Source organism: Candida metapsilosis (genome assembly GCF_017655625.1).
Source record: "Candida metapsilosis strain BP57 chromosome Unknown scaffold4, whole genome shotgun sequence".
Taxonomy (NCBI): domain Eukaryota; kingdom Fungi; phylum Ascomycota; class Pichiomycetes; order Serinales; family Debaryomycetaceae; genus Lodderomyces; species Lodderomyces metapsilosis.
The window spans coordinates 198,095-222,241 of NW_027138162.1; the positions used below are offsets into that span (position 1 = coordinate 198,095).

Consider the following 24,147-nt stretch of genomic DNA (forward strand, 5'->3'; position numbering starts at 1 on the left):
GCAAAGATTATATACACTGCCCAATTTTAGATAAAAAACTTTTTAGATTACAAAATTATGACTTTATTTAATGTGTTTTGTTTCACTCTTGGTCTATTTCAACAGTTGCAATGCTTTTCTAATTGAATCAACACCCTTCAACAAGTCTTCCTCACTAATAACCAATGGTGGAGCCAATCTAATAATGTTATCATGAGTAGGTTTAGCCAATACTCCATGATCCTTCATCAACAAACACAAATCCCAAGCAGTTTTGCCATTAGTTTTAGAATCATCAATAACAATAGCTGATAATAAACCTTTACCTCTAACTTCACTAATGATTCCATTACTTTCTTGTTGAAGTTTAGTCAATTCTGATTTCAACAATTGACCCAATTTTTGTGATCTTTCAACCAAGTTTTCATCTTTAACAACTTGTAAAGCAGCAATTGCGACTCTACATGCCAATGGGTTACCACCATATGTAGATCCATGAGATCCTGGCTCTAAAGTCAACATGATATCTTTTGAAGATAATACTGCTGAAACGGGTACAACACCACCCGAAATTGCTTTACCCAAAAGGACAATGTCTGGTTTAACTCCTTCCGAGTGTTCGAAACACAACATTTTCCCAGTTCTTGCAATTCCTGTTTGGATTTCATCGCAAATCAACAAGACATTGTGTTTTTTACACAATTCTTGAACCCGTGGCAAGTAATCAGCTGGTGGTACAACAATACCTGCTTCACCTTGAATTGGCTCTAATAAAATGGCAGCAATTTTATCACCAGCATTGGCAAATGCTTTTTCAACATCTTCAATGACACCAAATCTTAACAAAGTACCCTTTGGTTCACCAGGAATTTGAGGTCCGACATTTGGCAAAGCTGGACCAAAGTTGGTGGTGGCGTCTGGGTCAGTTGACATGGAAATGACTCCCAATGTTCTACCGTGGAAGTTATTAGTAGCGGATAATATAATAGCTTGATCTTCAGGAATGCCCTTTTTGACATATCCCCATCTTCTAGCCAATTTTAACCCAGTTTCAACAGCTTCTGCACCAGTATTCATAGGCAACACCATTTCGTAATTGAAATATTCAGTAACGTATTTAGCGTAAACACCAAATACATCAGATGAAAATGCTCTTGAACATAAAGTCAATTTTGATGCTTGATCAACTAAAGCTTCAATAATTTTAGGATGACAATGGCCTTGATTGACAGCAGAATAAGCCGAAAGGAAGTCCAAGTATTCTTTTCCTTCTGGGTCCCAAACATGAGCACCAGAAGCTTTGTGGAAAACTACTGGTAATGGGTGGTAGTTGTGAGCTGAATATTGAGATTCGTATTCTTCAGTTTGTTTTGATGAAATGTTAAAATCTGGGGAAGATGACATTGTAGTGTAAAATTGTTTCTTTCTTCTGAGTTTGATTGATTTGAGAATATAATTGAAGAAGAAAAAAGTGGGATCAGTAGGTGTATTTATATATTGATGAAAAATTTTTGATTCAAGGCGATTTGGAATTGTGGTATGTCGTTCGTCTTCTTCCCCTCCATATGCACTATTTATTTTTCTGGCGTGTAACTTTTTTCTTCTGTTGCATTTGTTCTTTTAGGGTAACTCAGAACGAATAGACTTTCTTTTCTACGCTTTTGACTTCTCTTTCTGAGTTGGCTCTCAATTGAGTAGGTGATAGAGAGAGGTGCTATTTGTACAATAGTACACTACCTTTTGATTTTAATTTATTCCCAATTAGGCAACTAATGACATACTCAGTTGAGAAAGGGACGTAGATTGAAAGAGAAAAAAACTTTTTTGACGAACAAATCACAGAACACAGAACAAGGAGACAGAAAAAGGAGAAGAAGCAGGAACAGACACAATTCATTAACTCAGGATCAGACACCAAACTTACGTCATAACCAAACCAAACATATAACAAAAACCATATTCCTATATATCGTACACACACACGCACACAGAGATACAGAATGAGTACATTTAAAAGACCAGCATTACATTCATCCACCATCGACACCAATGACGTGTCCACCACCACTCCTAATCCATACGGAGCAGACTCGCCACTTCCATCAGTAGCAATGAGAATCAGAAAAGCAGTAAGTGAAGGATACAACCAAGGACAAGCCACCGATTTCCTGGGTAACTATCAACGTGTTCCATTACCTACAAATTTACAAAATCAACCACCTAGTTTAACTTCAACGGAGTCAACCAGAACGGTATCGAATTTAGAAGAGTGGGATAGTTATTATAAGATTAATAATGCTCCAATTCAAACTATTGATGAACTGTATGACAACAGCTTTGTTAATCCATTAAAGAGAAAGTTTGAAGGTGCTGGTGCTGGTGCTGGTGCTGGTACAGAACCAGAAATTGCTCAATATCAAGCTAAATATGGTGAATTGAAGTTTAATGAAGAGTTTTGAGTGAGGAGAAGGGGAGGCTATTATAGCTGCTTTGTTGGCCTGCTTTAACCAGTATACTTTTTGTGCAGCAGCTCAATTAGTATTTGTTTTCAATTATTCAGTTCTTGCTATGTGATTATAGCTTTTGTTACTCAGGAAAGGAAGTTATTCTTCCTTCTTGGGTTATATTTATCCTGTGTTTTTAGTTTTTATTTAATTGAATATAACGAGCATTCTATGCAACATCATTTGATTGTAGAAGAAGGAAGGAGCAGAGGTGGATGCTTCTTATACAATAGGATTTTATGCATGTTCTGTATATAATAATATGCACAGGAGATTGACACTCACTTCGTAACTTTCTTTTCTGTATTTTTTTTTGCAACACAACTTAAACAGAGTCCATACCACCATCTTAAAATGAATTCAACCATTTCCAACCTGTATATTTGTCCATCCTTAACACATTGTTCCCCAATTGCATGTGTTTTCATCAATGTATTTATGGTAGGAGTCTTTTGTGTTGTTTATTGCTGTCGTACCAAATATTCAACTGTGAAATTAAAATTTGAAGAGGTTAAAGAAAGATTCCCTACTCACATGTTAGTTATTCATGACCCTCAACAGAACACTTTTCTCTCGTTTTTTAAAAGAATGAACTGTTTTAAGTCCGTTAGAAAATCTAAACTGAATTCAGCTGAAACGGTAGAAATGGAAACAAAAGAAGCACCATTAGAGGACCCTGACGAAATGGCTTCTGATCACCAGCTCCAAGAGGCCAACAACATGCCATGCGCCAAGCATGTTAAATTTGAATCGGTTAGAGGCAAGAGACTTGCACTGGAACAACAAAAAACTCAACAATTACCCGATTTATATGAAAAACAAGTTGTGCCAATCAACTCCTCTGCAAGAGCCCGCTGGCACTATTTATGGCTGGCAGTGAAGTGGGGAGCTGGTATTTCTCTTTTGGTGTTAATTGCTTCAGCAACTTCGTGGTTCGATGCATGCTATTTCTACAACATAATCTTTGGAATATTATAACTCCAAAGTTTTTCCAAAACGGCAAGTTCTATAGCGATATTGTGAGTGCATTCCACTGTTTATTTATGTAGCTAGTCATTTCATCTAATCCTTTATGAGCTGTACTGTGCTGGTAAAAATTGACCTCTTCTCTCTGTGCTGTTATTTACCCTTATCCTTTTTTCTTAACGCAATTCAAAATCACACAGTCATCCAATATCTCCTTAACCCACTTTGTCCGAAAGAACCTGTATTTAACAGTCTCATAATACCCTCTATCAATCCTCACTTGTATATAAAAATCAAATGGTTTTGGTCTAATCATTCTAGGTATATAAGCAAAATCCAACATTCCAAAACTGATATTTAATACCGAAAGTTTGGGCATCAATGTGAGTAAATAACTCAAGCGTCGAATTCGAGATCTTGGAAAGAAATATTCCAATGTGAGTTCTTCAACTTGGGTAATTGGAAACACATCGATGATCCATTCAACTTCAAATGCACCGTCATCGTTTTCACTATCATCGCCGTCACTCCCTTCTTCCTTGGTGTCTGGTTGCAAATATATCAGCAAGACAACCGGCGTAAGAAGAGCATGTGATGAAGTTTCAATCAAGTTCTGCTTAAACTTGATAAATTGCTTAACTGACATACTCAATTCCAATTTTCGAACTGCACCAAGCACGTTTTTACGAAACCTTTCAAAAACCGCCTTGCGTATTTCACAAAAATGAAACTTGTTTAAAAACAGCTTGAGTGTAGTAGCCTCATCTTTGCTCAAACTTGTAGAAGCATCGGTAATGGAAAGAACGTAATTGGAATCATCCTTTGATTTAAACATGAAGTAATCGAAAAACATGTATAAATAGTACTTTTGTCTGGTATTCTTTGGTGTTGTTGTAGTATGAACAAGTAGTGAAACAGCAAACCCCGCATATCTGAACAAGAGATCCTTGACTAAATGGTAATTGAATACAACTCTTTTTCTGTTGATGTTCTTTGCATAAAATGGTTTATGACCCAAATCAATATAAAGTTTATAGAAAAACTTCCGATTTAAAGCACGATGATACTTACAGAAATCTTCACCAATGTCTTCACCAACATCAAATGTTTCTTTGCTTTCTGGCGAAGTCAATATTGTGTACTTTGTTATGATGTCTCCTACTCTGGATATGTTAACTGATCCTACCCCACTTTCAGCCAACATTTTAAACAATTGTCTTTGAGGAAGCAAATTGAGCCAGGGGAAGAGGATATGGTTGGGTAGAGTAAGTAGATGTTTCTCGAGGGGAAGAACTCTTGCAATTATCTCAGCTGGCAAATCCTTAAGTGGCATTTGGAAGAGAGATAATAAAAACAAAGTGGTGGTGGTGGTGGGTTGTTTCTCTACGTTTTGAGCTTGTTTTTATGGTGGGGTTTGCAGATACAAAATTAAGGAAAGTAGAAAGGGTTATGACACAAACCGACCCCCGACGAATCTTCCACTAAACGTCTTTCAAATGCATAGTATCTGCCACTAAATGAGTCTAGTAAAATATGTTTTTATTCTGTCAGAGGTGGTGGTGTCCACTAAAACGAAATTGAGGGCTTTGCTGGCATTTTGGTACTCATTCACATAATTTAGCTGGGCGGGTGATATAATAATTTATCCAATGTCACGGCCAAAACTAGCTGCAAACTAAAATTAATGCTTATAAACTTACAATAAGCGAACTGAAAGTCTATAAATATGGACTAATTCCTTTAAATTCATTTATTATGAATTATATACTTTAAGAAATATGAACTGTTCTTGACAACATCATAAAATTTGCAATGTATAGGGTCTTTTGTAATTAAGTTGATTTAGGATAAATCTTCTACACTTAAGACAAACATAGAGTCTTTACACTAACACACTCACAATATTTGACGAAATGCTGATCACATTGAGGTTAACTAAGCTTACAACATAATTGGTTCAACTGTTTCTAAAGTATAAATTTAAAGGCTTTTACTGATCTTGAGTCGCACAGTCGTGTTTAACTTACGATAAAATGTTGGCTACACGCACACGACATGGAGGGTAACAGTAAAACCATGAAGTCTTTTACTTAGTATAGTAGAGTTCTGATTTCAGAGACTGCTGCTACTTCGATAGCTCTTTTTTGAAAAGGCTTAAGTAGAAGCTGGCGCTATAGCAGGATCCCTAAGCAAGGACTTGCACAGGCACTTGCTTCACTTCAATCCACTGACTAACACTATATACTCATCTTCTCTTCCACTAAGTCGTAAGAATAACCTTTTATAAAACAGGCCCTTTATTCTAATCAGTTAGTAAATAAGAACTCAACATAATCGAAACTAGAATCAAACTACTCAATCCAGACACTGCCCCCATTAAATACAGTTTGTACAAGTGCATACACACCATTTCTTTCTTAAAAAAAAAATCAGACTGACATGCAAATCGGTTTAGTTTTTGTATATCATTGTAAAAAAGGTTTTACTCATGATATGTAAGAAATTAAGACATCATATTCTTTTTATGGGAAATGTATGAATATACAACTTGTATTGGGAGTATTGGAGATATGGGAATTGCTGCGTATTTGTGAACAGACACATACCTTTAGTAAGTTGTAGGAGATGATACTGAGCTAGTCATCAAGCCCAATGAGTTTTGAAGAAGAGGAAGGAAAGGGAAAAATGAAAAATTTTTTTTTCAAGGGTTTGAAAGTTTCGCAACTTTTCTTTTGCTTTTTGACGCACCACCACCACCATTATACATTATACATTATGCAAATACTAAAAAACCCTAAATGCACCTATTTAGGAAGCCCTACATCTATCACCGCGTATACATCTTTCACCTACTAATTTCTCTACAATTTAACAAACTTCAAAACATACATATACATTATCAACTTCCTAAAAAAAGAGTTAGTATCACATATACATAGACTATCCCAAATTACACTCCTCCCCTTTCATATTGTTCAAAATAGTGTCCTTGCTGCTGCTGCTGCTTCATTTGTCGAAATATTTCAGGAACCACGGCCGGTCAAGGCCGAAATTGTCATCAATATTCAAGGATTAACATGTCCTTAAATAACAACAGAAGACCGTCGTGAATAGTGTGGTATAATCATCATTAAAACGACAAAAAAAACTAACAAGCAAGCACGACAAAGCAAAAACATTAAGAACATTGAAGGCAAAACTAAGTTAGTAGGAAAAAAACCCCATCCTACTTTCTGTTCAACAACCTCCCTTTATAGATAATCAAACACTACTTTAATGTTTCTCATGGCTTCTTAGCTTTGGATGAACCTCTATAATCATTTTGAAGCAATTTGGATAGCTGTATAACGTTACATCTGCCAATCATCAAAGCAAAAGGTCTAAGCAGTCAAAAAAAATCAGACTTGTTTTAAAAAAGACTTTCTTCAAGAAATTAATTCAGACATATGCTTGTCTACTTTGTCTTTTGTAATTTGATTCATCCTATTTCCGTTAACAAGTGCTTTCCCCTAAGCTTCCTTGACGAGACAGATAACATACAGTGACCTCCATTGAAGCTCATTTCAAATGATTATAATAAAGTTCAGCTAAAATGCCATGCTAATGTCTTGATTGTTTATAGGGGAGATTATTGCAACTGCATAACAGCAAAACCTGCTTTCTCTATATTTCAAAGTTAGTTAAACCTAAACACTATGTGCTTTTTTTCCTTCTTGAATCAGAATTGCATGAATGGTTATTAAAATAGTTTTTGTCATCAACGGGAAACCCGAGATTCTGACTCGTCATCTAGATAAAGATCATCACTTCAAAAGTAGGAAAAATGATTTTGTACATACCCTTCATTTTGTCCAAATTAAAGTAATCAACAACTAGTGCTGAGAAAAGTTAGTAAACACATCTTCACAAAAACAATTGGGTTAATTATGATAATCAGTAACGATGGGTTTCTGAGGCCCACCATAAAATGCGTTGTCACTCATACATAGATCAGTGCCCAGTGCAATAATTCCTCATTTTAAACATCGAAAAGGCATAAAAGGATATGCAACATACTTGTAATTCAACCTGTCAACTTTGTTAGTATAAAATTTCAAAAACACTTCCGTTTCTTTCTCTTTGAGCAAGTATAACCAATTGACTAAAGTAACTCTCTTTCATGCCATTATAGTCAGTAGCGTAAAGGTGCAAAAACTTTATCAATCATAAGATTAAATCAGCCAGTAATTCCAGCTTTTGTTTTCGTTAAATCATCATAGTATTATAGACATTAAAAGAGCCACAATAACCAAATTGACAACATTCAATGAAAAGAAAACGCATGTGAGCAGCAGCATTTCAAAACATACACATTGGTAGTTCCATTCTGATAAAAAAGTTAGTAATTGAAACTTAAAAACGCAATTGACACCTGTTTCCATCCAAATTGATTGCACAGTTTTCTTAATTATAGATCAGTAAACTTGAATAACGTTGTGATCATTCCAATTTATTAGTCACATACTCTAGTTTGAATTTTTTGATTATTTTTGGTCATCCTATTCTATAATTTCAAAAAAGTTCAACTTGTACAACAAGGCATCAGTGGGGTGAGTAAAACATACTTTTGGTAGAATCTTAGAAGGTGGTAATTGAATATATGTATATTCAGATAACTAAATACTATTGAGTAAAGAAGAAGAAGAAGAAAAGTTGTATTGAATTGGTTGAAAAAAATTTTCAGTTGAAAAGAAGAAGAAGAGAGGAAGAGGTCGTGTATGATACCAAATATCACAAGGTATACCAATCTACCAATTAGAGTACTACTAGTAGAGTAATGGCAATTAATAGTATTCTATATCACATTATACTCATCATAACTGTCCTATATGCAATCTCTTCATAGCTTTTGCTTCTTTATACCTGTTTCATCATTAGCTACTTCTTCCAATGATCGTTTACTTGGATCCTTCATACCAATTTCACCCTCTTTAGATTCAATAAACTGTTGCAATTCCTTCTCCAATGCTTCAGCATGTACTAATGAATCAATATAAATATCACTCTTGCCACAATTGGGACAATGGAAATCATTTTCAATTAAAACATTTTCAATTTCATCCTGATTATGATACACATTGGTCAATTTTTGCAACTTGCTCAAATCAGGACAACATGGAGTTGTATATATTGGTGGCTTCAATACTTTCTTACCCGTTGTAGACAATGCATCAAGAAATTGTGGCATTTGATATTTTTCAACAAGACCAACTAATCTAGCTTCATATTCCCGTTTAGACTTCATTGCAGCATTTTGCAATTTAGTTTGATAATTCATCCAAGTTTTAGAATCAGCCATAGCGATAGCATATTCACCTTCATCAGTAATCAAAATTGCATTTCCATCATTATCAATAACATCACCATTTTCATTGGTACTAAATGATCCGGAATTCTTCTCAACTTCTTCCTTTGATATTGTTTTCAAATATGATTTCGGTATACCTGTAGTTCTCATGATTTTCTTACCTTCGAAGTTTGGATCATTATTAGTTGGACAATTTTTAATCCAATGATCCTTTTTACCACATCGATAGCAAATGTATCCTGGTGGTGGTAAATCTTCTTTATTAGTAGACGATGTATTTGTAGCTGTAGGTTTATAATAAACCATCTTGTGTTGTGCCAATTCATCTTGAGTTTGAGCCCATACATTTGATTGATTCTCAAACATCAATTTAATCTTATCTTCTTCAGATGCATCTTCACCTAGTTGAGATAAAGCAGTAGGCATGGAATGGTTGCCAGCACCTGCTGCTGAAGCGTTGGCATTGGTGGTATTGATGACTTTTCGATTGAGTCGTGGTTTCCCACTAACATATCGTGACGCATTATTGAATTTACCCATTCTGGCATTAGCAGGTGACCTTTTGGCAAGTACATAGCTCGATCTGGGAATAACATCATTATCTAATTCGTATTCTAAATCTGGCTGTTCTGAATGATATAAGCGTAGATTGAAATCTTGCCCTGTTCCTAAATTGTTTTGATTGATGATATCTCGTTTTAAATCAAATACGCTGATTGCTGTACCATCGAAATGTATGACACTCTTGTTTTTCTGATGTAGGAACTTGTAATAGATGACTGAGGACATTCTTAGGGGAGGCAAGCTGTTGATTCTTGATACTTTTCATCAACAGAAATAATTTTTTTCTCTTTCATCATCAGTCAAAGTAAACAATCCAATCTTGAACTGAGTCCACCATCAACCGTGTCTGTCATGAACGTTGCTTATTCTTCATCTGATGTGATTGGCTACTCCAATCATCTACCCACACTTGATGTCAAGTTACCATTAAAATACCCTGAAGAAGCAACAGCATCATCTCCCAATCCCAATGATCAATTTCATCTCAAAATTGCTGCTTCTGGTCAATTACTCAAGCTTGGGTCAACATCACTTGTCCCACTTGTATCATCAACAATCTTGAATGACTTGAAAACTATTGTGCTCACACCAATTGAACGTAAAGTCAACAGTTTAGGGTTGAAACTTCAAAATATCAAGATTCACTTGCCTCATAAAATCTCATCAATTAGCTGCTTTGATATAACTCATGACAATGACAACATCTACATCAACATCATTGATTCCAATTACTTGTTTATATCGTTAAAGTTACCCATGGAAACATTTGTTTCCACAAAGACTTTATCCTTGTTTGAGTTTGACCAATGGGGTCACATTTCCGTTCCGTATTCATTTGAAATGAGGTCAGATCCGTATTTCATAAAATCAATTGATGAGTTAAACGTATTGATTTCATTGAAAGATGGAGGGTTACTTCACTTCCACAAGCAATCAGCATTGGCTCCAGTAGATATCCTGATGTTCAATGAACCAGTTTCATTTCTTGGTGGATTGTTTGGTGGTAAAAAGAAAAATTTGGATTTGAATGGAATATCTTCGAATTCTATTGTTGATTTGATTACTGTTGATGATTATCTTATCACATTGACTACAAGTAGACAATTGAAATTGTGGAGCTTGCCTAAACATCTGTACATTTCATCTACTTCTATATATGACAATGCGGAGGATGACATATGGTTGACTACAGTTCCATCAAAGTATTTCCAACTAGTTGATGTTGATGGAGAGTCGTACATTACCTTATTCAATCCAACTGTCACTGGTTCCAAAAAGAGTCGATTTGCATTTAAAACGTGGCAAATTGACCAACTGTCATTAGTTGAAGTATCAAAACTTGAATTTGAACCAGAGTTGCCAAACTCGCTATTATCGTCATCGGATATTTTCTACCACGAATCAACTTTTCAAAATACTATATGGTTTATTCAAGATTTTCAAAGTGAGTATGCTGACGGACTGTTGATTAATCATATCTTGTGGAAATCCAATACTTCATCCATACTTGTCACTTATACAATTAATTTCGACAATGGAGCAATCACATCCATTGACTTGTCGCTGCCACCAATCCATAACGAAGAAGAAGAAATCTCCATACATTTCGATTCAGAATACTATTGTAAAAAGATTTTCGATTCTGGAAGGTTTGATGATTTGATTGTTGCCACATCGTTATCCATCTTACGTCAACATTTCAAATCGAAACAGGATGGTTTAGATGGGGATTTGCGTACATCAGCAATGAGATTAATTGAATTCAATTCCAGTGTTGAACCAGCTAAAAGCATCTGGCTTAAACTTTATTCCCTTTGTGAGGAGTTTAAAAAAACCAGTCAAGAAGCGTTGGCTCTAACTTTATTTGATAAGCATTTGATAACTGTACAAGCTAATGGGTATGGTTTATTCAGACCATCGCACTATTTTGAGTCCTTAGTTTGTAAGAACTTGCAAAGTCCCGAAGGTAAATTGATGCAGCTATTCAATAGGTTTCGCACAACATTATCAGCAAAAACCTATCACAGATTAAGTGAGTCACTCATATCTCATCAAGATCAATTTGATGCTACTACAGTTGATCAATTTTTCCAAACTCATCTCAATGACAAGTTACCGCAGCAAGAGATTCAATCTACATTGAGTGAATTGGGAGATATACCCAATGTATTGCAAATTATCCAATCCCTAGTTGCTGATTCCGATTATCAATTGATTGAAATTGTTGATCAAGTGGGTGACTTGAGTGAATTTTTCAAAATGTCGTTACTTGTCAGTTTCAAAAATATCATGCAACAGCATGGTAAGTTATTGATGGATTTGTTGGTTTTGCTTTTAGTTTGTGAAGTTAATGATGAGATTTTGAAATTGCTTAATCAAGTAATGCGTGGATTGCAGCAATACCATTTAATTGAGATTATTTTTGAGACTTGTTTTGAGTCGGGTGGGTCCAAGTCACCACTTGAGTCTCACGGGTTGAGTAATGTTGATTATTCGTTATTTTGGTCATCTTTAGTGGCCAAAAACACTACATTTAAGCATCTTGTTGATAATTTGCGTATCAATGATGCTTATGATTATTTCCATAATGAAGTATTGACTAAACGAGATTATCTTGTTGATTCAGTTATTGAGTTGATTAATCACCGTCAGGGTTCATATTTGAAGAAGTTCTTTTTGGATAAATTGGATAAGAATGATGTGAATGAATTGTTTCTTATTGGTATCATTCATTTAATTAACAACAATGCTGATTCAGTTTATGATACATTTGCTGAATTTGGAAAGTTTGAAAATATAGATGTAACCAAGTTGAAATCGTTGAAACAAGATGAAAACTTACGTCAATTCTTGAGCTGTTTCTATACTTTTCCCACCACAGGTGAGTATTTTCATGGTTTGTCCGAATTGGTTATGTCACAAGTCAAAGTTGGTAAAACTACTGATACCACAAGGATAGAATTGACTAAAGTGGCAATCAAGTTTGAGAAATTGGCAATTGCTAGTTACAAAGATGAACCTTCAAAGGGGGGACAGCTTAATTTAAGTCTATTTGATTTAGCATTGTCTATATCGGATTATGATTCAGTAAGCAATGCATTGATACACCTAACTGAACATAATGAGTTGAAACTGTTGTTGACTCGATTTATTGAGAAATTGTTAACTGAACTGAAGATTAGCCTTATTTTCCCACCCAATGAGAATAAAGTCTATCGTGCCCACTTTAAACTAATTGATTCCATTTTAGTTCAAATTGCTCAATCTACTCCATTACTACCATCTTTGAAAGTGTATCAAGTATTATCATCATGGAGATTATTTGGATGTTGTAAAGCAGTTACTGAGTTGGCTGATCAACGAGGCTCATGTGAAGCTTTGTATCAATATATTCAACGATACAAGGATGAAATTAAGACGATTGATAAAGCTAGCAAGTTTCAAGTGTTGCAAATGTATTTGACCATTTTGAATAATTTGAAATCGTTTGATGAAGTTGATGATCAATGGTTTTTCTGTAATGAGAAACTGGTTTCAGAATCTTCACTGGTTATTACTGCAACTAGAATCCAAATTGAGTATTTGGAATGGATGAAGAATTTAGAAACGGATTTATCTACAATAGAGTAAACAGTGTATATGCATAATGTATACAAAAGTCCAGTATGTAACAATAGAGTATGTACTCTCTACCCAATATTTGCCTTCATGTTTCCTGCACCTTTAGGATTTTCATCTTTCCAATCATCCCATCTTCTCTTTTCCAACTGCGCCTCATCATCTTCATCACTTTCATAATCTGAATCCTGTTTAACATCTTTAACTTCTTCCTTCATCATTTTCCCATTAGCCAATTCATAATCCAAATACTCTTCAACCGTCATTGATGGTAATACTTGACCAGTTCCAAAAACTCGATTACGTAATTGTGATTTTGACGTGATTGTAAAAGGTTGGAGAATCTTGCCTTGTTTGGAAATGAGATCAGAGATTTGTTTCTTTTGCGGGAGTTGTTCAACTCTAGTTGTGAATCCTGTGGCGTCGGCAGAAGAAGATGATATTCTATTATCAACAGTTGACTGATCTGTACTTGCCCCCAATGGCGGCCTTTTCTCAAGCACTTCCAACTCCACCGTAATCAACCCAATCGAATCAAATGCTTTCAAAATGTGAAATTTCAACTGATCAATATAAATCGCCTTCAATGTTTCCTCTTCAAATCGTTCATTTAAATCATGTTTCAAAGCAGTCAATACTGCCAATTGATGGTGCAACTGTTGTTCTTTTTTATAATTGTCAATCTTTTCCTGTCTTTTCAATTGTGCTGACATGATTATCTCCTCACCTTTATCAATAAGTTTTAATCGTTGTGATTGATCATGGTCCAAGATCCCATAGTTTTGCAAATTGGTTAGAAATTCAATAGCGTACAGTTTGGCTAATTTGAGATTTCCCAGTTTGAATTCAAGTGATACTTGTCCTTTAGATGCAGCGCCTAGTTTGATTTGAAGCTTGGAATATAATTGTGACAAATAAAACCATAGATTTAAATATGGAATATATGCAGTTGTGAGTTCCAGTAGTCGTTCATTGTCACTAAACAATGCAAGAGATTGAACAATTTGTAAAATTAGTTCGAATTCAATGATTAGATCTTGTAAGCATTGTTGATATTCGAGAGAATCTTGTCGATCTGTTGTAGTTGATACATCTTCATATTTGCCTCTTGCTAGTTGAAACCTTTCGGATACAGTCAACTGATTTAAATTTTTATCATCACTCATTGTGAAAAAAGAGTTAGATGATGGATTGATTGTAGGCTTTAAATGTGTTCCTGGTTGTTACTTTTTCAGTTTATTTGGCGGTTAAAACAAGAAAGAAAAATCTTTTTGTTGATGAAGGTCGTGTTTCTAAGGACAAAAATGACGTCAGGTCCACCACAGTAATAGCCTCGACCATCAATGCCCTGCGAAGGGACACCCTTGGAACCTTAAGCAAAGAGAGCTTACTGCTTGAGCTATGCTGCTGCTGCCTCATTTAAGAGCTATAATAATAAATACGTCCTCAAGTGAGGTGTCTATGAAGTGATTCCATGAACTATAACTAATTCGTCTTATCAGAAGGTAACGCAATGCATAGTACATCGTAACATGTGGTTACAACTATAGCTGCTTAGTCCCAGATAAACCGTAATTCTATAGAGTAACAATTACTTATGATACTGAGTTATTACAGAGTGTTAAAAGACTTTATACCACAACAACACGGCTTTAGTGGTATTAGTAAGATAATCACAACATTTCGTTTTATTCATATTCTATTTAACTCTACAACTTCTTGAGTAAAGTTTCAGCGCTTGAAATATCAGTGAAATCTCCACCATCTTCATTAGCCAAATAGTAGATCTCACCTTCTTTAACAATAGCAGCATATCTTTGCAATCTCTTACCCAAGCCAGCATTACTTAAATCCAAGACATAATCCTCTCCCAATTGGCTCGAAATTTTCCCCTCGGGATCTGTGGCGAAAATAACAAAGTTATCCTCACTCTTGTAACCGACTGCTTTGCCAAATGCCGACAAGACAAAGGGGTCATTAACTGCAAGTACAATCACTCTGGTGACGCCCTTGTTTCTCAACTTGTCGGCATTTTTAATATAGTCTGGGATATGTTTAAGTGAACAAGTTGGAGTGAAAGCACCTGGAATAGCAGTGATTACAACAGTACCATTTTGAAATTCCTGTGCTAAGTCAAGTGGCTTTGGGGCACCAGCGCTCAAGATTTCTGAGTGTTGAGTGTCGAATGGAACGTATTTGGGCTTAATGTCGGTTGGGAATTGATTAACCATTTTGTAATTGTATGTAGTAGTAATTGATGAAAAGAAAAAGGAATTGAGTGGGAAATTGAGGTTTGTATTTATAGTGGCAATTGGAATTGAACTCCCAGTAAAATGCTTTTAGTGGTTTTTTCTGGCGTTTAAATTTTGGACCACCACTCGGACATCGGACTCGGACTACTGTGGTTTTTTGTGTCATATCAATTTCTGCACCACCACCACCACCGCAAACTTTAAAGAAATTTCAAAACCGACAAAAGATCAAGAGAAGGTAGGAGAAGGAGAAGATTGAATACAAAGTTACAATGTAGAGAGTAGTAGCAAGGTAGAATAGTCAATTGAGCTTCAAATAACATTGAAAATGAATTTGCTACCAAAGGAAATGGATGTTTCTAGTAGACCCCACTTGTATGCTTTTTGAAAACTCTAAAATTCACAACTATTTAAAACTAAAACTGACACCTTTTGATATTAGTAGTGTTAAGCATACTGACTTATTGTTAAATATAAGAGACACATCACCTTTGATGGTACCATTTATAAACAATTTGATCGTTGAAAATCTATGGCAGCCTATGATTGACAAATTGGAGTGAAGATGAAGCAAAATCAAAGTAGAAGTTGAGTGTGTCTTTCTACTTTAAGCTGAAATAATACTTAACATGAGTCACTTCATCTTCAAGTGCTCAGTACTAGTAAACGTCGTTGGTGTTTTAAGATGTTATCAGTCATTTCAGTGTCGTGTCTTGATTTTACTACTCGCGACATTATCATATAAGCAAAGCAGAAAAACTTTGAACAAAAGCCTTTCGCCCCACAGAAAGAAGACACCACACATCAATCATCCATCAAAGCCATCACCCCCAATCCCCTTTACAAAGTCCTTTCAATATGAGCACACCAGCATACTACGAGCTATATAGAAGATCAACCATTGGAGTCACCCTAGCCGACGCCCTCGACACCTTAATCTCGGATGAAAAAATCCAACCGCAATTAGCCAATAGGATCTTGAACAACTTTGATCGAATAATCGCTGAGAACTTGAAAAATGAGCTGAATATAGCTAAGCTGAAGTTGACGTTCAAGGGTGATTTGGATACGTATCGGTTTTGTGATGATGTGTGGACTTTTATTATAAAGAATGTGTTGGTGAAGATGACTGATGTGAGTGGTAGTAGTGGGTCTGGTGGAGATGGAGACTTGGAGCTTCATGTTGATAAGTTCAAGATTGTTGCTTGTAATGCGAGAAAAGCTGGTGAGCCGTAGATTACAGTCGTTATATCTGTGTATTTTAATATACAATGTGTCTATATCTATAGTGTCTTGTCTCACTTGTTGAATGAGATGACTGCCCATTTACCTGAACTAGACCAAAACTCACCAACATCATTACCAGCCTCCTTGTACTCTTTAATCAACTTTTCATTCACTCCTTCAGGCAATCCAACAACAACATCAGCTTTACAAGTACGTAAAGACAAGATTGGTAATCCACTAGTTGCCAATTGTTGAATTGCAGTTTTGAAAGGAGTAGTCTTGTCCCATTGTAAATCACCAGTTAGTTTCCTATAATTTAAATCCCCTTTGAAGATGATCAATTGAGATTTAGATAAATCAGTGTATAAATCTTTGAAATTTGGAATTGACCAGTAGTTGTAATCCAAAGTCCAAAATGGATGATGTTGAATAATGATTTTGCCTGATTTGTGATATGATTCAATCTTGGAAGAAACTAGTTCAATTGCTTGAGGGTCATCTTGATGAATTTGTGGGAAAAATTGCTTATCCTTCAACTGTGCAATCAAATCATTAAAGTCTTTAGGCATAGTATCACTAACAAACCAAGGAATTTCTTTACAATGTAAATGAACATGCTGAGTTAACCCAGAATCCAAAAGATACAAACTAAGCATCAAATCAGCAAACAACTCAAATCCAGAATTATCCAAAACAATATCAATACGATCAGCTTTACCTTGACTCAATCCAGACTCTTGCCACGCGGTAGATAAATCATTAACCAAAATCTTTTCTTCATTCTTTTTACGTACTTCTGCACCTTGAACTGATTTGATATCTTCCAAAGTTACATTTCCTGCAAGTAGCGATAAATCAGTTGCATTTCCCCAAAGTGAAATATCAATAAATTCAGTGAAAAGCAACTTCAACACTTCTTTATCAGCTTTGCCCTTTTCCAATTCTTGACTCAACAATTGGTATCTTTTACACAACTCCAATACTCCCAATTCAGATTGTTTGAAAGTTTTCGTCTTTAATTTGTAGAAAATATCATATGTATGCCAAAACACATCTTGATTCAAAATGAAAAAATTGTGAATGTATTGGTATAAATAACATTCCAAATATAACCAAGGGCCAGTTTGCCAAGTAACTTTTCTCACTTTATTCAATGAATCAAGAGTTTCGTTATAATGTTGTAACCATTTGTTATTTTCAATCTCCTTTTCAGTAAAGTGACGTACAGTGGCATCTTTTTTAAAATCGGCTAACAATTGTTTCAATTGATCAATAATAATTGGACCGGAAGTGGCAATTTTGTTCTTGTCTGTGTTGTCATTGATAGTTTGTTGTACATCGTCAATTGCTTGTTCAATAATTGTTGGCCAGCGTTTGTGAATCGTTGGATAAGCAAATGACTTCTTGTCATCGTTATAATAAGGAGGAGGGAGAGAAGTCATGACGGTTTTGAATTGTGGATGTAAAAAAGAGTGGTTGTCTTGCTGTTGGATTTTTTTTTTTGCCAATGGAAGATTCTCTGTTGCAGAAACTACTTCAAACCTCAGAGAATAATCAACAACGACAACAAGTACTACAACTGTAAACCCTTTAATATAACAAAAACAAAGACTTGATAAACACTAATACAAAGTAATTGACAAAAGGGGGAAACCCTTGTCAGAAAACTAAATAAAAAAAAAAAGATAATAACAAATGATAAAAAAAAATGATAATTGAAACAAAGAAGCAGCAGTAGTAACACCAGCAAGACAATGTATCAACTGGTGATCAGATTAAAAAGAAAAAACTAGGACAGTCAACTCAATGATAATATAAAAAAATTGTAAGTTTAAAAAAAAAAGCGACAGCGGACAGACAAGCAGCAGCAACTGATGGATGGTGGTGAAGCTCAAGGGGCTGTAGACGGTTATGTAGATGATTCCCACTAGGCATACTCTAAAACAAACAAACAAAACATGATAAAAAAAAAATACGGTCAAGTGGCAATCACAATGAAATCAGCAAGTAGAACCAAATAAGCATTTAGCTCCTTCTCTATTGCATCCAATACTCTTTTGGAAAAGAATAGTCATAATATTCATTTGGATTCTGTTGTTGTTGACCAGGTTGATTTTGTTGGTTTGGTTGTTGTTGTTGTTGTTGAGGAGCATACTGGTTAGGGTTTTGTTGATATTGGGCAGGTTGCTGTTGTTGTTGATGAGGTGGAATAGATTGGGGGTTCTGGTATTGGTATTGGTAAGGATACTGATACTGTGGTGGTACTGGTTGGTATGGTTGTTGACCTTGAGCATGGAATTGAGGTGGTAATTGTTGGGGTTGATTCGGAATTGAAGATGATGATTGCTGTTGAGGTATTGGTGCAGCAGCTGCGGCAGCTGCAGCTTGTTGTTGTTGTTGCAATTTTTGATTTTGTGTCTTAATTTTTTCTAATTGGAGTTTTTTTTTGCATACTCTGCCTTTTCTTTTTCATATCTCTTTTTATCAGCTTCAGCCTTGTTTTCGTATGGAACCTTGTCTTCAGGGGTTAAAGCCTTCCATTTGTCACCAAGGGCTTTACCAACTTGACCAAATGAAATACCGGGGTTTTCAGCTCTAACAATGTCTCTGTTTTCATTAGCAAAAAACATATAAGCAGACAAGGATCTCTTTGGAGCATCTGGATCCTTCTTCTTTCTGGAAACTTTTCTCTTTTCACCTGGAGCTGACATTATCTAAATTGATTAGTTAGTATCAAAAGGAAAATAAACAAAAATAGTAAAAAGTAAAAAAAGTGATAAACCAAAACTTTTATAAAGTAAAAAAAAAAGATGTCTTTGAAACCACAACAAACAAACTCACAACAAAACAGATAATAAATTTCAAAATTTCATAAAGTGTAAACAAATAATTAAATTAAACGCGAAATTCTTTAGCGCGACTATTCTGTTGTCTTTGTATTGATGTTTGGATGTTTTTTTTTCGGTGTAGTGTAAAGTGAACCAAAAAAAAAGAAAAACACAGTAAAGGCGTGCGTCAATGGTAGTGCACTTTGATACAAAAAAAACTTCCTCTTATTACTTGTTGAATTTCAATTTTCCCAAAAATCTTTTGACCACACAGCCAATTTCCCTCCAATGGCAAAAATAACCAACTCAATTGACCAAAACACTGTTGAAACATATACCCAATTGCTTGTGATTCAATATGTGTGTGTCTTTCTTCTCTGTTGAAAATCTTTTTTTTTTTGTTTTTTTGCAACCACCTCATAGACTTTATGGGTGGGGTTGGTTGGTGGGTTGGTTGTAAAAAGAAAACGTGGGCTGTTGGTCATTCAATTGCCATTGGTAAAGCATTCTCTCTCTCTCCTTTAGCCTCTGTCTGTTGTTTGTTGTGTTTGTTGTTATACTTCTCATGATGGTTTGGTATCTCTCTCTTATGTTTTTTTGTTTGTGTGAGTATATTATATATACATACTTAATTAATTAGTACTCTCTAATGTATGTGGATTATACTATGGTAGAAGGAGAAAGTGGTATATAAAAAATTTGTATGAGGGAAAAACACTTTGTTAGTTATATAGGTAGGGAAATTAGTATGGTGATAATTTTGCTGGTAGTGTACTATTGCACAAGACAAAAAAAATAATAAATTGCTCTCGAGAGAAAAGTAATGTACTATATACCAAAATATAAACATATTACTATATACGTATATACCATTACCTATTACATACAATACACAAGTTTTACTGAGGGGTAATATGTGCTACGCTACCGAATACCACACGCAATTTTATCAAAACAGAAACACTTGACTGTTTGACTAAAGCGACGAGTAGCTTCATTAGTAGTAGTATAAGACATAGAGAGCTATTATGTTAGTCAAGAACACTCAACAAATTTCCATAGCTTTGGTGTTTTTGCCTGTGAAAAAAAAAATAAAAATAATCTCTGTCAACATATTTTTTTGCAACAGAACCAGACGTAAAATATACATTTCAACCAGCCAACTCTTCACTACTCTGACAGACAAGATCTTTACAAATTTATATTAATCAGAGAGCATATTTATGCTACTTAAACTGTACCAAAGGTATTATGTAGTAACAGTACACTGACTACAAGTATAAAAAATTAAGCTTTTCGTAAATTCACGTGATGCACACGTGATACATTAACACATAATATGCATAAAGAGTTCTACCCGAACCCAACCAGAAGCCCAGGGCCCTTTAGAGGCAACAATCCCAATCTCAGTAAATTGACCTCTTTTACAATCCCGTGGTAAAACCCTAACTTCGTTTCGTATGTTCTCTGACCATCGTTGCTTCCTCCAGCTTCAACTCCACATACGTAACACCTGTAGACAGCAGAAAACTTATTTCTTTTGTACTACTCCCGTTGCAACCAAATTCTTGCCTCAACTGAACTAACCATCCGTTTCTTATACTCAGTCTCAAGATCCTCACGATCTACTCCTTCATAATCATCATCACCATCACTATGAACAACCACTTTCTTCTCAAACTCATCCAACACTTGTACACTACCAGTCAAAATATCAACTTTATATCCTTGCAGTTGAAAATGCATGGCTAGCTTTAATGTCTTTTCAATTGATTTACCCATTCCTTTAGCAGTTAGATATTTAACCTTTTTATACTGCTCATTTTGAAACTTCCGTTGACCTGTTCCCCCCCCTGCTTGTTGCTTTGTGAACTTGGCCAATTGTTTATTGATTCGTTTGATTGCTGATATGAATGGTGTTGATGACTTGACGAGAAATGTAGAGTTGAATTGGGTTTCTGTTAGACGTTTAGTTTGGGGACTATGTTTGATATGTTTACCTTGTATTCGATTAACCATGTTTGAGTAGAAGGATGTGTGTGTGTGTGTGTGCTGGGTGCTGGGATGTGAGTGCTAGATGTTTCATAAAAATTCTTTTTTAAGATGTTATATACTAAATTTGGAAGGAAGTGCGGCGCTGTATACAAACGCGTATGCGGAATATTATTTTCATCAAAGATCAAAACATGACCCTTCAGCAATTGCAGTCCGACTACTTCACCTCATTTTCTTTTGAAATAGCTACTATACCTATCAATGAGTCGGAAAAGACACATTGAAGACGAAATCCAATATAACTTTCCATCATCATCACCAATACCAAGTTCCATATCCTCATCTTCTCAATATCTAAACTCATCACCAATCAAACCTACCCTGAATTCACAATATCAATGTATCACACTGCTGCCACCAGCTACTAAAAGAGCACAATTGAAGAAAATCCACACAGAAGCTCACCAAAATACAATCCGAATGATGATGAATGCACAATTGAACCTACAGCGACAAGAGAAGCAACAACAACAGCAAGAAGACCATAGTGGATCAGATTGTGAAGTATCAATGGAAGAAGTCAATCACACGTTTGATGATCTGAAAGAAGACAAAAGTTCGTACATTCAAAAACCCTATTGGTGAAATTTAGGAGGACTATAATGTACATATTTATGTATACTTAATGAAATTTGCTTGAATTACCTTGCCTCTCTCCTCAGGCGTACAATTAATGAGAGTAATATCTGATCATCTCAATATCTATTCCTTTTTTTCTAAAATAGCCCATCGCTCTCCAAATTGGTTAAAATAACCTTTGTTTGCAGATTATTTCGTGATTCCGAAATATTTTTGAAAAGTATCAACAACAAAGGTTAGCGCAATAATGCTCAGTCTCATACGGAGAAGCACACGCGTTAGGCCATCCAGGCGACTACCAGTTTACTACTCCTATCGTCAGATTCATCCTTCTCCTGCCGTGAGATTCAACCAAATAGTTGAGCAATTGGTCGATGAGATCAAAGACGACAATGACAATGACAACAAAGGTAAAAACAACAGACACGACAACAACGATAAAGAGTCCGCATTTGACCGATTCAAGTCATTCATCACTAAATGCTTAGAGACGATTGGTATAACAATTTCATCAGTTGGTGTGTTGGGCCTAGCTGGGTTCCTTTACCATCAGTTCTACAACCAACATGTTTTATCCAAGATGAATAAAGCATTCGAAAAGGGTGACCCATCGGCTCAGATAAAGATGCATACCAGAACCCACGACGAGACAAACGACCATTTCATAAATGCGCATTGGGTGGACAGGCCGCAACAGAAATTGATTGATGAGATAATTGCTGGTAAAATCATTGGTCGATATTTCCTAATCATTGGAGAAAAGGGGACTGGTAAAACTTCGTTAATTATGGAAGCAATGAAGAAAGTTGGTGGGTACAATGTTACCATCTTCGATGCCCATGCTGATCCTGAAATCTTTCGAATTCGATTGGGCAAAGCTTTAAATTTTACATTTAATGAGGACTACATTGGGTCTTTGTTTTCTATAAGGGGGCCAAGAGATACCACTGCATTATTGGATATCGAGAGAGCGTTTGGTAAGTTGGAAGAGTTGGCTATCCAAAGAGTGGGCAAAATCAAGAAACCATTAATCATGATCATCAACAATGCACACTTGATCAAAGAGAATGAAGAAGGAGTGAAATTGTTGGAATTGCTACAACAGAAAGCTGAATCGCTAAGCGGTCTGGGGTTGCTTACCATCGTATTCAACAGTGATGACTACTGGGCCTATGAGAAGTTAAAACAATTGGGCACCAGATTGGAGTTGATCAATGTACGCGACTTCAACAGGAATGAAACTGTCAATGCCCTTAAATTCATCCGTCATCGATATTTTCCCCTGGACAAAGTTTTGAAGGACGACATGTGCAATGCTGTGTATGATTTAATTGGTGGTCGGCCTCAACATATAACCCAAGTGGCGCGCCACAATGACATTATTAAAGCATGCCATGAAATTATTGATCGAGAAAAGACATGGTTTCTCAATCAATGTGGTCTTCTTGGTATGGAAATGGACGATGATGTGATGGAAAGTGGGAAATTTTCCACTAGTGCTATGCTTTTGATGAGAGAGTTTGTTGAGATGGATCGCAAGAGAATGAATTTGATAACTAGCAAAGATACTAGAGATTTATCTGATCACCATTTGCCTGAGTTGCCACTTTGGCGAGCTCGACAAATCATGACACGGGCAGATTATATTCAGCGATATGACAACTCAAATATTTTCACCATTGATTCTGAATCGCGTGTTCGTGCCGATTCAGTGCCCATGATGCGAGCATTTCATGAAATTGCATCACAACCTCATTTTGATGAGTTGTTGCAGGATACAATTGATCGCGTTGGTGATATTGAGTCTTTGGGAAGAACAAGAGAAGTTGTGTTGAAAGATTTGAATTTGGGTAGTAGGTATATCTTGCAAGGAATCAATGGTGATCAAGTGACTATGACGATGATCAAATCCGCCAAGGAAGCCGATTTACATGGTGATTTTGAAGAGTTTAACGAAGAAGCAAGGATACAAGAAGATCTGAATGAAAGGAGCGACAGGAGCCAGCTAGAAGAGAATCATTTAGATGAAGATGATCTATACTTGGAGGAGATTAATCGAAAAGATTCACGAAAATGGTGGAAGAAACGAATGCAGAAGTTTGACCAGTTGTATTTACCGGAGAAATACCGCCATAGTCACCCATCTGATATCGATTTGAATCGAGTTGACGAGGATTAAAGAAGAAGAGCTCGTGTTCCATTCTTTGTATGTAGAGTAAATATCGCAG

The 24,147-nt window shown here is 35.7% G+C and overlaps 13 protein-coding genes across 13 annotated transcripts; 5 read left to right on the forward strand and 8 right to left on the reverse strand. All coding sequences in view use genetic code 12, as the record gives it.

The window, feature by feature from the left end:
- Positions 1-93: 93 nt before the first annotated feature.
- Positions 94-1,383, reverse strand: CAR2 (ornithine-oxo-acid transaminase; the record flags this gene model as incomplete). Its single annotated transcript, XM_067692446.1, has 1 exon — positions 94-1,383. One exon carries the CDS (start codon positions 1,381-1,383, stop codon positions 94-96), a length of 1,290 nt encoding a protein of 429 aa, XP_067547875.1.
- A 596-nt stretch (positions 1,384-1,979) lies between these two features.
- Positions 1,980-2,438, forward strand: I9W82_003478 (uncharacterized protein; the record flags this gene model as incomplete). Its single annotated transcript, XM_067692447.1, has 1 exon — positions 1,980-2,438. One exon carries the CDS (start codon positions 1,980-1,982, stop codon positions 2,436-2,438), a length of 459 nt encoding a protein of 152 aa, XP_067547876.1.
- Positions 2,439-3,071: 633 nt separating this feature from the next.
- On the forward strand, positions 3,072-3,461 carry I9W82_003479 (uncharacterized protein; the record flags this gene model as incomplete). Its single annotated transcript, XM_067692448.1, has 1 exon — positions 3,072-3,461. One exon carries the CDS (start codon positions 3,072-3,074, stop codon positions 3,459-3,461), a length of 390 nt encoding a protein of 129 aa, XP_067547877.1.
- Positions 3,462-3,612: 151 nt separating this feature from the next.
- Positions 3,613-4,653, reverse strand: I9W82_003480 (uncharacterized protein; the record flags this gene model as incomplete). The annotated part of the gene is made up of 1 exon (XM_067692450.1): positions 3,613-4,653. The coding sequence occupies one exon, from the start codon at positions 4,651-4,653 to the stop codon at positions 3,613-3,615; it is 1,041 nt and encodes a 346-aa protein (XP_067547878.1).
- Positions 4,654-8,328: 3,675 nt separating this feature from the next.
- Positions 8,329-9,585, reverse strand: I9W82_003481 (cleavage polyadenylation factor subunit; the record flags this gene model as incomplete). Its single annotated transcript, XM_067692451.1, has 1 exon — positions 8,329-9,585. One exon carries the CDS (start codon positions 9,583-9,585, stop codon positions 8,329-8,331), a length of 1,257 nt encoding a protein of 418 aa, XP_067547879.1.
- A 126-nt stretch (positions 9,586-9,711) lies between these two features.
- I9W82_003482 (uncharacterized protein) lies at positions 9,712-12,990 on the forward strand (the record flags this gene model as incomplete). Its single annotated transcript, XM_067692452.1, has 1 exon — positions 9,712-12,990. The coding sequence occupies one exon, from the start codon at positions 9,712-9,714 to the stop codon at positions 12,988-12,990; it is 3,279 nt and encodes a 1,092-aa protein (XP_067547880.1).
- Positions 12,991-13,049: 59 nt separating this feature from the next.
- I9W82_003483 (uncharacterized protein) lies at positions 13,050-14,144 on the reverse strand (the record flags this gene model as incomplete). Its single annotated transcript, XM_067692453.1, has 1 exon — positions 13,050-14,144. One exon carries the CDS (start codon positions 14,142-14,144, stop codon positions 13,050-13,052), a length of 1,095 nt encoding a protein of 364 aa, XP_067547881.1.
- Positions 14,145-14,687: 543 nt separating this feature from the next.
- Positions 14,688-15,209, reverse strand: I9W82_003484 (peroxiredoxin family protein; the record flags this gene model as incomplete). The annotated part of the gene is made up of 1 exon (XM_067692454.1): positions 14,688-15,209. One exon carries the CDS (start codon positions 15,207-15,209, stop codon positions 14,688-14,690), a length of 522 nt encoding a protein of 173 aa, XP_067547882.1.
- Positions 15,210-16,088: 879 nt separating this feature from the next.
- On the forward strand, positions 16,089-16,466 carry TOA2 (transcription initiation factor IIA subunit gamma; the record flags this gene model as incomplete). The annotated part of the gene is made up of 1 exon (XM_067692455.1): positions 16,089-16,466. The coding sequence occupies one exon, from the start codon at positions 16,089-16,091 to the stop codon at positions 16,464-16,466; it is 378 nt and encodes a 125-aa protein (XP_067547883.1).
- A 62-nt stretch (positions 16,467-16,528) lies between these two features.
- On the reverse strand, positions 16,529-17,899 carry HRT2 (putative methyltransferase; the record flags this gene model as incomplete). Its single annotated transcript, XM_067692456.1, has 1 exon — positions 16,529-17,899. One exon carries the CDS (start codon positions 17,897-17,899, stop codon positions 16,529-16,531), a length of 1,371 nt encoding a protein of 456 aa, XP_067547884.1.
- Positions 17,900-18,494: 595 nt separating this feature from the next.
- On the reverse strand, positions 18,495-19,168 carry NHP6A (high-mobility group nucleosome-binding protein; the record flags this gene model as incomplete). The annotated part of the gene is made up of 2 exons (XM_067692457.1): positions 18,495-18,886; positions 19,006-19,168. The coding sequence occupies 2 exons, from the start codon at positions 19,166-19,168 to the stop codon at positions 18,495-18,497; spliced, it is 555 nt and encodes a 184-aa protein (XP_067547885.1).
- Positions 19,169-20,830: 1,662 nt separating this feature from the next.
- I9W82_003488 (ribonuclease P/MRP protein subunit) lies at positions 20,831-21,304 on the reverse strand (the record flags this gene model as incomplete). The annotated part of the gene is made up of 1 exon (XM_067692458.1): positions 20,831-21,304. One exon carries the CDS (start codon positions 21,302-21,304, stop codon positions 20,831-20,833), a length of 474 nt encoding a protein of 157 aa, XP_067547886.1.
- A 237-nt stretch (positions 21,305-21,541) lies between these two features.
- I9W82_003489 (uncharacterized protein) lies at positions 21,542-24,098 on the forward strand (the record flags this gene model as incomplete). Its single annotated transcript, XM_067692459.1, has 2 exons — positions 21,542-21,921; positions 22,202-24,098. The coding sequence occupies 2 exons, from the start codon at positions 21,542-21,544 to the stop codon at positions 24,096-24,098; spliced, it is 2,277 nt and encodes a 758-aa protein (XP_067547887.1).
- Positions 24,099-24,147: the final 49 nt, after the last annotated feature.